Source organism: Hipposideros armiger, unplaced genomic scaffold (assembly GCF_001890085.2).
Source record: "Hipposideros armiger isolate ML-2016 unplaced genomic scaffold, ASM189008v1 scaffold_338, whole genome shotgun sequence".
Classification (NCBI taxonomy): domain Eukaryota; kingdom Metazoa; phylum Chordata; class Mammalia; order Chiroptera; family Hipposideridae; genus Hipposideros; species Hipposideros armiger.
The window spans coordinates 1,113,579-1,127,600 of record NW_017731688.1 but is presented as its reverse complement, the minus strand read 5'-3'; the positions used below and the strand labels follow the sequence as shown (position 1 = coordinate 1,127,600).

Here is a 14,022-nt window from a genome sequence, read left to right as displayed (position 1 = left end):
CTGAAAACAAGCTTACTCCCCAAAGGAATTTGGATGTATTAGTATTTAAAACTTTTGATCTATGTGTAAAGTAATATACTGTCAGAAAGATTATTTCCTTTTCATCTTCAGAATCAATATTATCCTTTAGGTGTCATTATGAAAAATTTAAAATGCATTTTGTTAATTTATCCTTTGTATTTCTTAACTGTCACGATGAACTAAAGGTATATAATTTAAAATATTTATCTGACTTTGCTGGCAGACTAAGGAGTAACAATAAACTAATTTATTATACAAAAATTATGTTAAAATGGTTTAAAACTACTACCTCTTTAAAAACCTTCTCATAGCTTTGTAAATGTGTTTCATAGGAAACAACGTACTAATTCTTTTTCGACGACCGTACTTCAAAGAAAATTTCTGCTTTGAATACTGTCAGAAAACAACTTAAAACTTTTACAATATAAAAAGTCATCATACAATTATTTCAAAATTTTATACAATTATTTCATTTTATTTTTCCTTTATTTTAATCACATACTTTAACTAAAAAAAGATATGAAAGATGTTAAATAAAATTTGGGAAATTGGGATAAGGAAGCATTATTGATGCCCAAAACACAAATTCCAAATGGTTTCACATAAGCTACATATTTAAATATCTAATTTTCAAATCTACTGCTTGATAGGATGCACACTGGTCTTCTAGAAATGGTGCCGTGTTACCCAAGACCAACTGCAAACAAAAATGATGTTGCTCAGAGAAATGGCAACCTTCAGAGGTGCTCTATTGCACTAATGTGGCCATTAAAACTAATTGTCAGCTGTTTTTGAAACACCCAATGACACTGATATGACTGCAGAAAATAAACTCCTGAAGTATATTACTATTGGGTTGTCAGAAAAGTCATGAAGTATTTTTTTCTATGTTTTTCATTGCAAAAATGTGTCATGACTTTTCCGACAACACAATAATATGATACATATTATTTAACATGACTCCCAGGTAGCCCTGGCTTCAGAGCTGATTCCACAGGACATACTTAGGCCAAGTTACAGGATATATAGTATTTACTATTTTATTTACTGCCTAAGATGTTTCTCAGTTAAGTTTGGAATTATATTTATAGGTAGAAATATAGGTACCTATACATTTTGCTTATAGATTCAGTGACAACTATGAATTACACATACTTGGGAGATGGGGCCATGCCTTTGATTCTGTTTGTACTCTGTGTCCGTCACACTGGTATTCACACAACTGGTACAGTAATGCAGTAACTATTTATCAGGACTTCTTTAGTCACTCCATTTTGGGATTCTTACAGAAACAAGCCAATCTAAAAAAATTTTTAGGGGGCTGGCCGAGTGGCTCAGTTGGTTAAGAGCTCGCTCAAGAGTTTGAGCTCTGAGCAACAGCAGTTCGAGTCCAGCCCGAGCTGAGCAGCCGCTGAGCTGCCAACAGGTATCAGGATGGCTCAACTAAAAACCAACAACAACAACAACAACAAAAAAGAAATTCTAGGCTTTAAAAATTTAATAAATAAAAGGCACTTGCCATTACTAATCATAATTCAAAATGTGGTGTTAAATTAAGGCTAGAAGTGAATATTCTAGATGTGTCTACATGTATAAAGTGAAATCCAAGATAAGGAGTTAAGGAATATACAAAAACAATATGGGAGCGACTATAAAAAAATTGGTTACACTTTAAAGTGAAAAAAATGTTACTTTTTCTATATTGCAGCTATAAAATATTTGAGGAACTATTGAAGAAGGAGGTAAAGTGATTTAAAAAATAAACAGAAGTCTTCCAATATAATAAACTATGATCCTGATAGGTTTTTGGGAAAACCAAAGGTTTTAAAAAAAAATCATTGACCTTTTTTGATCAATTTGGATTTTTACCATTCCATACAACCTGAATTATAACTAAACAGCTACATGTTACTCACAGTGTTTTGTTAAAATGCAAGGAAAAAAAATTTGTGAGTCTGAACAACTGAGAAACTAAAAGATCCCATCCTTAGATTTAAACACTTAATTTTCTTACAAAAATAACTTATTATGCCAGTATTTATCTGAACATGGCGGCCTTCAAGAATAAACTAACAATTGGAATGACCATAGTATCGTTATGAGCTGTAGTGAAAAAAACTAGTTATTTTTCCTGTTTGAATAAAGAGATTAGACAAGAGTGAAAAAACCACAACTATGAAGAAAAAAGGCAAATGTAAATAAAAGATACACATCAAAACAGAGTCCAGAAGGCAAAAACATAAATATTAGAAAGATGCTTCAAAAGTTAATTACATTCACAGGGAAAACTTTCATGAAAAATATTTAGAAAATAAATTAACACATATTTTTAAAATATAGAACCCTCAATACTTGCTATATTTGGGATACTCTAAAATGTGCAATTGCTATAAATAATTGTTTCCTCGGGTATTTTTGAATGCTGTAGAAATCTATAGAATTTTACTTACTGTTACAAAAAATTTTTCTCAATTGTGAAAAATTCAAATCAATTCAACTTTTAAGAAAGAACAGAATGAAGAATTTCTTCACTATAATTAATATAGCATGATAATAGGGTATCTGTTTATTATTCCACGTCGTGTTTTTTAAATGAAATATGATTAGGGAATCAATTTCAGAGAATTTTTAGAACAGGAGACTGAAAACCAAGTTCTCTCTTTTTAGTCAAGCCACAAAACTGGAAGTGATCAAGTCTACTGTGTACAACTTAGACATGTACGTATAAAGGGCAGAGCAGGCTCATGGTCCAGCCAGCCAGCCTAAACATCATTTCCAGGACTCAGCAAATCTGTGGCCCACAGGCTGAATGTAGCTTGTGGCCTATTTGCGTACAGCCCTCAGCTAAGAATGGTTTTTTACCTTTTTTTACAGGGTTGAAAACAAAACAAAAAAAAGCATAGGTGACAACTGTATATGGTCTACAAGCCTAAAATATTTATGACTTGGCCCTACACAGAAAGTCCGCAGGCCCTTCATTCATACCCATGTTATACAGAATTCAGATAGTGCATTTACAAGGCCAATATAATGTGCATTTATTCCTATCAAGAATGTAGTAACAGTCTAAAAAAGATGTCTTCTGTCAGCGTTTTTCCATTTTTTCCTCATCTTCAGTGTCATTAGAGTTCATCCTACAATAATAATGTAAAAGTAATTGAAAGAGAAAGGAAGTATGAGTTTATAATATTAAAAACAAGTTAAAATAATATACATTAACCAAAATTTTACCTTCTCAAAAATAAATTCTCAATATTCTTATTTAATGGACCACATGCCCATAGTTCTTACTTGTCCATGGCAGATACTACCAATTACAGTGTTACATATTTTCAAAGTCATATATGATATACTTTTAAATTCAGTTATGATATCCTGGTTTATGACTAATAGTATTTTCTATTTCAAATGTTTAATGAGAAAAAGGCACAATTTAAAAAATAAAATATCTTGAGAAAACATAGTTAAACCATCAGAAAAACATTTTTGTTTACTGAAACCAAGAAAATAAAGATACATAACTATCTCTTTCCTGTCTTTAAGATTTGGATAACATATAATTCTTGAAGCAGGCTGTAAGGCTGTCTTATACTGGGCTCTGTAGTTCTAATGTGGTTCCTTCTATAAAGCCACATGTCTCTAGCCCTCGCCAGAAACTGTACTGTTCTTTCATCCTTCTTTTACCTTACAGGGAAAAAAATGCAAAAAACCCGATATGTGACTATATTAAATTCCATTCAGAAAAGTACTCTAGCATTCATTCACTCTTTGGTCTGTTTCCAAGTACATCTAAGTATGTCTCAGAATGACAATGATTTAAAGAAGAAAAAAAATAAACCACTCTTCTGAAGACTAGCAGGAAAAAAGTTGTACTGCTTCTTGATAGATTAAAAATTCAAAGAGAGGCCAAGATGAATAAGGGTTCTAATACATCCCGACTATACCAAGAACAAAAGAAAATTTGCTACTGAAAACATGTTATGAGGCTCCAGTATATTTATTCCTAACAAGTCAATGCTTTATTTACATTTGAGCCGAACTGAAATACCTTATGGCCACAGTCACTATTTTTTGTTAAATGGTTTTACTTTTACAAATTTCTAAGCATTTTAGTGTCTAGAGGCTACATTCTGATTCTCATATATTCCGAAGAAGATTTTTCTAATTACTTACTATTTTTTGAAGCTTCATTTTACCTGTGTATTGATACATATTATGTATAGTAAGAATAACTTTAGATGTTTGCCAAAGTCATCTCTAGACTCAGTCCTTACCTTGTTTCTCTTTCCGTGTTTTTGGAGATGTTCTAATTTTTCATATATTAAGGTAGCAATCTCTTTTGCATCTCTGGTATCTATTTGTTCTCCCCAAATAGTTCTCTAAAATTAAAAACACTTTTCTTATAATCTTTAAACTTCTAATCAAAACATGACATTTCTATCTAAGAAACCTGACTAAATATTCCTTGAAGTTCCAAGTGTTTGAAACTCAAATTTCTTCAAGGAAATAATGCTGCAAAAGCACAGTTAACTCATTATTTACCTGAAATAAATATTAACAATACTGTTAAGGAAACATGTAAAATAATTCCTTAGGAAAAATGCATTGCTAACTTCAAATGCTTCAAAACATCTAAATTGTGTAAGAAAAGATACCCCAGAGAACTCCAGTCTAATACAGTCACTAGCACAGATAAAACCTTGACTAACGACAACCATGGAGAGCAGTGTGTATATCTTCTGGTTCTCATCTGCTCACTGCAGGAAGGCCAGGGAGAGAGGTCAATATACCCAATATTCTCTGCTTATTTTGGATTTGGAGCCAGCTGTTTCATTCTTCCTGGTGGGAACCCCATACTTGTATACCAGGATTTTGTTTCTTTGTGTAACTAACTGCCCACCAAGGTTTATATTTGTTTACTCCAATCATTACTCTGCGTTGGACTTCTCATCTGGCCTGGACTTTAGGTTGCCACCCATTTTCAGTTTGGAGGGTAATTTTGGGTCCTAATCTGTCCTCTGGACTCCTCAGGACACATGATAACATCACCTTTTCAAACAACTTCCTCTATGGCCTGGTCAACTCTGTGACTGCTCAGTATACCGATATTTTCCTAACTTCATTTTACCTGAAAAGGCCCCTATTTATGTCACCCATGTCTCAGCGTTCCAAGAACTGGGAAATAGGGCTAGTGATTCCAAGGGATTAAAGATTCCAGCTCTGGTATAAGCTCCTTTACCCTCGAGTTCTACTTCCCCTAAGCTGTTCTTAAGCTAATCAAAATCCTTCACTGAAAAATCTAGATGTTGGACAATTCTAGATTTCTGAAATGCATCGTTTTGTTTCTTTATTTAGCTCTATTTCAAAATGTATTATAATTACCAATAAATGGCATGAGATCTTAACCTGATATTCTCTCTCAAAAAGTATATATTAACATATTTGAAATTATTTATTTCAAATGTTTCAGCAGAAAACATGAATATAATACCTGGCAAATATTTATTTTATCACAGTTCTATTGTCGAAAATGTCATTCTTTTGCTTGGGAAGATGGCAAAGGTCATGAGTATTTTCAGTTGGCAATTATACCGGGTGAAAGACACATACTTTTGTATCAATAATCATAGAAGTTATCACCTGAATTTTAAGACCCACTGGTAGATGTTTAGTTTTTTTGTTAAAAAAAAAAAGCATATTGTCAGTGACCAACAAAGGAATTATGACTTAATCAAAGGACCCTAACTTTTATTTCATAGTCTAAACCATTAATAAATATTCCTCAAGATAAATGCTTGGGTACTAAGGCTATTTAAAAAGTATTATAATAGTATATTATCTTTTCCTGGAAAAAAATAATTATAAAGGTAATATATGTTAATTCTATGAAAGTAGGAAATACAAATCTTCACAGAAAGTAAATAATTACCTTGAATTCTACCACCTACAGAAAACCACTATTAATATTTGGTGTGCTTCTTTAATAGTTTTCCTATTCATGAGTATAAAAATTTTAAGGCAATGGAGATCATATCAACTGTGAGTCAAAAAGAACACATTTACGATCACTTAGTTTATATGTAAAACAGGAGCGTGTTTCAGTAATATGCAATAAGATAATGACAAAGGGAGAAGAAACTAGAAAAAAGCATTACTCAGACTAAAAACAAACCTTGTGAGGCTGGCTTGCTAAAGGAAGGAATATCAAGGAAAAGTGTGTACGTACCTTTGCTCTTTCGTAGGGATAAAATTTAACGGTCGGATAGGCTCTGATACCAGCTTTCTGGCACGTTTGAGCATAAGCCTGACAGTCTACTTTTCCAGCTTTCACTTTTCCTTTAATCATCTGAAAAAAGAAAAATATTCTTTGACATTCTCTTTGGCATAAAGTATTTTGGCAACTACAAAGCAATACGATCCTAAAAATTTCAAATCTATACATCTAAGGATTTGTTACTTAAAAAAACTTAAGTTTTAATGCTTTCCATTCAAACAAGATTGCTTCCAAATTCTTACTGGTCTTTAAATCCCTATTTGTCCAGCACCACCTCTCCAATAGCAAATAAACTCTTCTTTGCTTTATCCAGAAGGTTTACCCTGAGCTATCTCAACTTCTTTCTGGTACCCGTTCCTGTCTGCCTGCACCCCGCCGCTCTCTGGACTCATGCACTGAGGTAGCACTCTTCATCTCGGGGAAGGCTCACTGTTCCAGCTGCACTCTCCAGTCCCTCTCTGGCAGATTTCCTATTCTCATCAGCATATACACATAGGATCAAAAAAGGATTCCCTCCATAACTGCACTGGTTCCTCAAGCTACCACCCTGCTTCCCTCTTTTTTTGGGCAGTTTACTCTTTTATCGCTTTTCTCGTTATTTACTTATTTATCAATAGGTTTTGGTCTCCCTTCTGTTCTTACTGGTTCCTCCACTGAAACTGCCATATGTTCACCAATGACTTCTATTTGCCCAACTGAATAGACACTTGTCAGTCTTTTTAATACCTGACACTGCTGACCACGCCTTCCTTCACTTTTTTCTTTCTTGGCATTTATCACTAGTTTCTCTTGGCTTTCCTATCACTCTGGCTGTTCCTCATTTCTAGCAAGGGGACTTCTACACCTGCCCCTCAAATTATAATATCCAATTACAGATCCATCTTTGCTCAACAGTTTTTTCACTGTGAACACTCACTCAAGGGAGGTTTTATATACGTATATGCTGCTGAGCCCCAAACTCCCCCTCAGTTTCTCTTGTTATGCACTGGCTTGCTTCAGCTACGTAAGCACCTTAAACACAACATTTCTAAAACGAATCCTTCCCCATCAACCTACTCTTTCTTCTGTCCTACTATTCACTTAGTTCAAACTAGAAACTAGTGCCATCCTCGATTCCTTTCTCTCCCTCCATTATCATCAAACACTAAATTGTATTCTTATAGCTTTCCTGTATTTTCCAGTTCTTTCTAACACCAGTGCCTTAATCCTTCAAGTGAACAGCTCTCACTTTGGGACAATTAAAATATCTTTTCTGCCTTTAGTTTTGTCCCCAAAGCTGGAGGAACTCACTAGGTAGATGAACCGGTGTTAGGACACCAGCAAAGCTGCATGCAGAAACATGTATGCACACACGCATACTGAGGGTCAGAGGAATCCAGACCAAACTAGAAATCTAAGGTTTATGTCATTTCCAAGATGTTTATTTTATATATTAGTTGACTTGAATTTTCAATTACTTAAAGGAGGACACCATTGTTTTTGGCGCTCTAAATATCTTTCTCGGACCTTGTTGGCCTGTGTTCAGTTCCCCCAATGTGATCTGCCTAAAACATAAACTGAATTCTGCCATATCCACTAGTTCTCCAATGTTTATAGACCACATTCCGAACAATACATAATCACTGAGGAGGACTGTGCCGTGTGAGCAGTGTGAGGAAGAGGACGACACCTCCCCCTCCTTGCAGAGTGCTTGGGCCCCGGTTTTTGCCTTTCTCCTTCTGCATTTATACTCTGGTAACACTGGACCAACAGTGAAGATCCCTGAACACGCCTCACTCTCTCGTGTCCCTGCATCTTTGTGAATACTGTCTTCTCTGCTTACAGTACTTTCTAGCCAACCCTTTTAAGTGCCAAACTCCTAGTCATGTTGTCATTTTTATCACAAATATTACCTTCTTTGTGGAGCCCTGTGTCTCCGCCTAGCGTGACTGACATGCTTCCCCCATGCGCTTGCCTCACTCTAGTTTCACTGCAGCAATGATACTGTTGCGTTATGTATATTTATTTGCATTTTATTTTCCCACTAGTGTAAAATTTTGAACACATGGAACTTTTGTCTTTCCATTTTTGTAGCACAGTATTTCGCGTAATACTTTTTACTTGGTGCTTAAGATTTGTTGAATAATGATCTTTTTCATATTTAAAAATTTTCTGCTTGCTATATTCAAACATTTTGTTAGACCTGTTGGGGAATGATGTCAACATCATGGCAGAGTGAGGAGGCACCACTGTTTCTCCCTTTAAATCTATTGGGTTGTTAGAAAAGTCATGACGTATTTTTTGTTTTTCATTGCAAAACTGCGTTATGACTTTTCTGACAACCCAATACAATAATAAGCCGAACTATATATAACTCAGTAAGGAACCCCTGCTCAATACACAAACATGCCTGAAAAAGATGCACACGTCAGGACCTATGAAGGTGGGCATTTTGGAACAAGTAGGGGAGGCAGGACAGGGGAAGGGCAGGGACGGAAGCCGCAGGTGCAGTCTGTGCCCGCAATGGCTCCAGCAAGCACGGTAGCAGTGGAGGATTTGGTCTGCAGCCTTCATGCTACTGGCCTGAGGTCTAAGAGGGTCAGAAGCAGTTTCCCTCCAAGAAAAGACATCTTCCTTGCCCCCTCCCCATGGTGGCAGAACTGGGTCGAGGTAGCTGGGGGATTTTAAACAAAACAGCAGCCAACAGCCATTATTAGCAGGTGGGTGGGCCCGCAGGATAGCAAACCTGCCTCCCTGCCCCCACACGCCCCAGCACAGCCCAGTGAAACACAATGGAAAAAGGAGGCAGTTCTGAGAGCTTGCAAAACTGGTTCCCCACCACCTGCCACATCGCCCCACCACAGTGGTGGTACCCCATAAATGAGGCAAGATGGTCACAGAGAGGACATCCACCAGTGGCACTTGAACCAAAGTGACACTGCTCCACCATGATCCCAGGGGTGCAATAGTCAAGTGAGAGAAAACAAATAATTGTACTATAGCACCACCTACTGGGAATCCAAAGAAAGTATCCTACTTATCAACCTGCTGAACTGTCTGTCGAGAGCAAAATAGTATCTACGCAAAAGAGATCACTACCTAAAATGTGCAGACAGAGAAATAATCCATCACATACCATGAAGAACCAAGGTAATTTGGGAGCACAGAAAAAAAAAGTCTCCAGGAACCAAACTTAAAGTCATAGAAGATTGATTTGATTGACTGAGAATACAAGATTGCAGTTATGAAGAAACTCAGTGATACATAAGAAAACTCAGAGAGGCAGTTCAATGAACTCAGAAATAAAATTAACAAAGTGGTATTTTACCAAAGAGATTGAAACTATAAAAAAGAACCAAACAGAAATCCTAGACAGCACTGGAAACAAAGCAGCCCAAATGGAAGAATTAGCACCCTCAAAGACAGAAATCTAGAAATGACTCAGGAGGAAGATGAGGGAACTCAAGAGTTAAAACAAAAAAAAGAAAGAGCCCTACAAGAACTATCTGATTACTTTGGAAGAATTCTGAAGGCAGCCAGGGGAAAAACAACTGTAGCCTAACAAAGGAAACCACATTAGATTATAATCAGATTTATCAGAAACATTACAAGATGGAAAGAGAGGAAGGAAACATTCAAAATACTGAAAGAGAGGAACCATCAGCCAAAGATAATTATATCCATCAAAGTTATCCTTTAGATGTGAAGGGGAAATAAAGGCTTTCCCAGACAAACAAAAGCTGAGCGAATCTGCCACAAGATGTCTTTATAATAAATGTTGAAAGAAGCTATTCTACTGGAAACAAAAACACAAAAGTATACAAAACTCTGAGTAAGATAATTAACAGACAGAAGCAGAAAACTGAAAAAATATTTCAGAATAATTAAACAGTTATAACACAAAGTTTAAAGGGGGAAAAAAGGGCATTAACTGTAACTACAACATTTTGGTAACAAATGCACAACATAAAAAGGGATAATTTGTGAAAACAAAATTCATAAAAGGGGAGGAGGAAAAGGACTAAACAGGTACAGATGAATGAAGAGGCAATCAGAAGAAAAAGGACTATTGTGTGTATGAAACATTTTACACAATCCTAATTCCAACTACAAAACAAAAATCCAGAGCTGAAACATGAGCCATAAAAACAGAGGAAACAAACAAACAAAATTATAGAAAACCACAGAACTAAAATAGCAGTCAGAATCAGAAGGAAAAAGAAACAAGGGAGATTCAGAGCAACCGGAAAACAAAAGATCAAATGGCTGTAGTAAGTACTCCGATATCAATAATCACCGTAAATGTACATAGATTGAACTCACCAATCAAAAGGCACAGCGAAGCAGGATGGATTAAAAAACAAGATCCAACTATATTATATGTTGCCTGCAGGAGACTTGATTCAGCACCAAAGACAAACATTGGCTCAAAGTGAAGGGGGTGGAAGGTGATATTCCAAGCAAATGTCACATAAACAAAAAAAGGGGTAGTAGTACTTATATCAGACAAAACTGATTTCAAGATTTAAAAAAAAGGTAACATGAGGCAAAGATGGACATTTTATAATGCTAAAGGGAACAATTCATCAATATACATACAGCCAAGATATGTAAATAACCTAAGTCCTTTGATGGATAACTGGATAAAGATGATGTAGACATATATACAATGCAATACTGCTCAGCCATAAAAAAGACAAAATTTTGTTATTTGTGACAACATGGATGGATCTTGAAGGTATTATGCTAAGTGGAAAAGGACAAGAACTGTATGATTTCACTCATATGTGGGATATAAAACAAAAAGCAACAAATGAACAAATAAAACAAACAAAAGGTTCATAGATACAGACAACAGAATGGTGGTTACCAGAGGGGAAGGGAGATTGGGGGAGGAGGAAGAGGGTAAAGGGGTCAAATACAAGGTGACAGAAGCAGACTAGACTTAGGGTGGTGAGCACACAATAGAGTATACAGGTGTCATACTATAAACTTGCACACCTGAAATTTATATAATGTTATTAACCAATGTTACCTCAATAAATTTAACAACAAAAAAAATTGTTGAAGAAAAGGAAGCTTAAGAGGAAAGGAAAATATACATGGTAAAAATGAATAATCTCTATTTGAAGGACCACTCAATAACTAAAATAATCTTTTATGATTCATAGAAGCTTTGAAATCACTTTCCTTGGGATGTTCAGCTGTTTAAACTGGTGGAACTGGAACTGACTTTCTCATTTTAATGAGTGTTTTATAGCCCTTGACGAAGTTTCTTGAGTATAGAGGCAAGGAACCTATCATTCCAGATTAGGTCATTAATACAACTGTTACGAAAGGAACACCAAAGACTTAGACTACGTTCAGTTTATGTATTCAGTTTAATTTTATAGGCATTTACTGAATTAGACACTTGGGATACAAAGATAGGGAAGACATGTACCTTGCCCTCAAGCAGCTCACAGTCTTATGGAAGAGACAGATATCTAGGTAGATAATTAACATCCATTGAATAAGTACAATGATGGAGTATAAGACATCAAGGTGACACTGTTTAATTGAAAAGGGCAGAGAACACAGGAGGGCCACTGGAGCTGGTTTTAAAGGATAAGGAGAAAAAAATCCAGATGACTAGGGTAAGGAAAAGCCATTTGAGAGACAGGAAACAGCATGTGCATAGGGGTACTTGGTTCAGTGGAGTAGTTTGTGATGCCTGGAGTGTAAAATGTGGGGTGGGGAGAGAGAGAAAGCTGAAAAGGTAGAAAGAATCAGATCAGTGACCTGTAGTCAAAGATGCATATCAAGAAACTTGGTTAACAGGGAATCAGAGAAGACAATATTTTAAAAAGATCATTGGGGCAGAACTAAAGAAGGTAGACTGGTAACATGAGACTCGTTAAAAGGCACATGTGATAAGGTGGTGAGCAATGATGGTGGCTTGACCAACGAGGCTGGCAGAGGCCATGGAGAGGAGGTGACAGATTTGACAGGCATTTATTTAGGCTACACCTGTTAGAATCTGTTGATTGCCTGGAGGGCAGGAGAGTAATGGTGGCAGGGGAAGGAAACAGGGAAGCAGGACAAGTAAGGGTCTGGCAGTTAAGGTCAGCAGATGATGCTGTCAGCCAAGGCAGAGAAGATGTTAGCTAAAAGTTTTAATTAAGGATGAAATCTACTGCAGAGATTATGGTCATAGAAATGAAATGGGGATTTTAAAATTCAGAGGAAATGTTTAAGGAAAAAATAAAAATTGTATTGAAAATGTTGTTTCTAATTATAATATTAAAACATGCATGTAACTATGACTTATTTAAGTAGATAGACAAGACTTACCCTAGCCAGGAGCTCAAACTCGGGAGCAAAATTCTGGCAAGGTCCACACCAAGGAGCATAGAAATCAACCACCCAGTGATGTTTCCCTTGTAAAACTTTTTCATTGAAGGTCTGAGGTGTGAGATCTATGGATGCTTGAGGTAAAAATCTGTGGCAAGGAAACAAAATTATTTTTCGTTATACAAAAGCAAAGCAAACTTCTGAAATATAAGATTGCAAAACTTTCTAAGTTAAACATGACTTGAAAGAATGACAGTGTAATAAAGCCCAACCTTATCTTGGTAAATAATAATTTTTTCCTAAGTACTTTAAAATGCTGGAATCTTAAACAACTCACAGTAAACAATTACAGGCCTAAGAGGAAGGCAAATAGAACTGACTCTATTTTATACAACGATACATATTTTAATACTCACCCTAGACCCCAGGTTCTTAGGGAATAGGCATCCCTATTCCAACCACTGTAGCTACTAAAAAAAGAAAAAACACATAAGTTGTAAATATTTTCCATTATTAGATATGTTCAAAAAACAGTATCATTGTAGCAATTTATTTTTTGTTTTTTTAGCTGAGCCATCCTGCCACCCGTTGGCAGCTCAGCGGCAGCTCAGCTCGGGCCGCGCATTGAACCGCTGTTGCTCAGAGCTTGCACTCTTAAGCGAGCTCTTAACCAACTGAGCCACTCGGCCGGTTCTCATTGTAGCAATTTAAACGATAACTTTAGTTGAATGATTTCATCTAGCATCTCTCTTCTCAGGTATGCCCAGCTTCAAACACAGCTTACGTGGCTTCCCAATTACGTTTTTCTCTAGTCTTAATGTCTTTCTGTGCTCCAAACCTGAATGTCTAGCTGCCTGCTGGACGTCTGCTACAGACCCATGGGAACAACAAAACTAAAAATATCCAGGCTTTAATTTCTGAACCTTTACTCCCGTTACTACTGTCTGTGAAATTCCTACCCACTTTTTCAGAGCTATGTTAAACGACCAGAATAAATATGTTCAAATTTTACACAATACTTACTGATACTGATAAGCTTTACTTGATTTTTGGGGAAAAAATCTTATCTCAGGGTATTTCCGAACATTTTCTTCAGCACAAAAAGAATTATACTGTTGGCAGTCTATGCTGCCCACATTGATCAGTCCACTTAATGTCTATAAAAGAAGAGGAGATAAATAGATCACGGTGACTAGAATAAAATGACCTCCATAACTATTTTATATATGTTCACAATAGAGAAACTATCACTATGGGATAGTTACATTCTTTATCAGCGATTTTCACCAAATAAAAATGGGTAAGGGCTTAAAACATAATAGAACACTTAAAGTGATAAACTGGAAAACTTATTTTGTAGTCAAGAACTTACAATTGTGGCATATTAACAATTGATTTCATTTACCTATTACATG

At 35.9% G+C, this 14,022-nt stretch overlaps 1 protein-coding gene across 2 annotated transcripts in view; it reads right to left on the bottom strand.

The window, feature by feature from the left end:
• Positions 1–1,459: 1,459 nt before the first annotated feature.
• DNAJC10 (DnaJ heat shock protein family (Hsp40) member C10) overlaps positions 1,460–14,022 on the bottom strand; it is a 46,607-nt gene continuing 34,044 nt past the window's right edge. For both annotated transcript variants that reach the window (XM_019661196.1, XM_019661195.1), the window contains 6 exons: positions 13,631–13,764; positions 13,024–13,077; positions 12,608–12,755; positions 6,248–6,367; positions 4,296–4,400; positions 1,460–3,155 (listed from right to left, as the gene is read on the bottom strand). In XM_019661196.1, the coding sequence (XP_019516741.1) occupies positions 3,144–3,155; positions 4,296–4,400; positions 6,248–6,367; positions 12,608–12,755; positions 13,024–13,077; positions 13,631–13,764 (573 nt within the window). In that variant the 3' untranslated portion in view covers positions 1,460–3,143. The remainder of the gene's footprint in view (positions 3,156–4,295; positions 4,401–6,247; positions 6,368–12,607; positions 12,756–13,023; positions 13,078–13,630; positions 13,765–14,022) is intronic.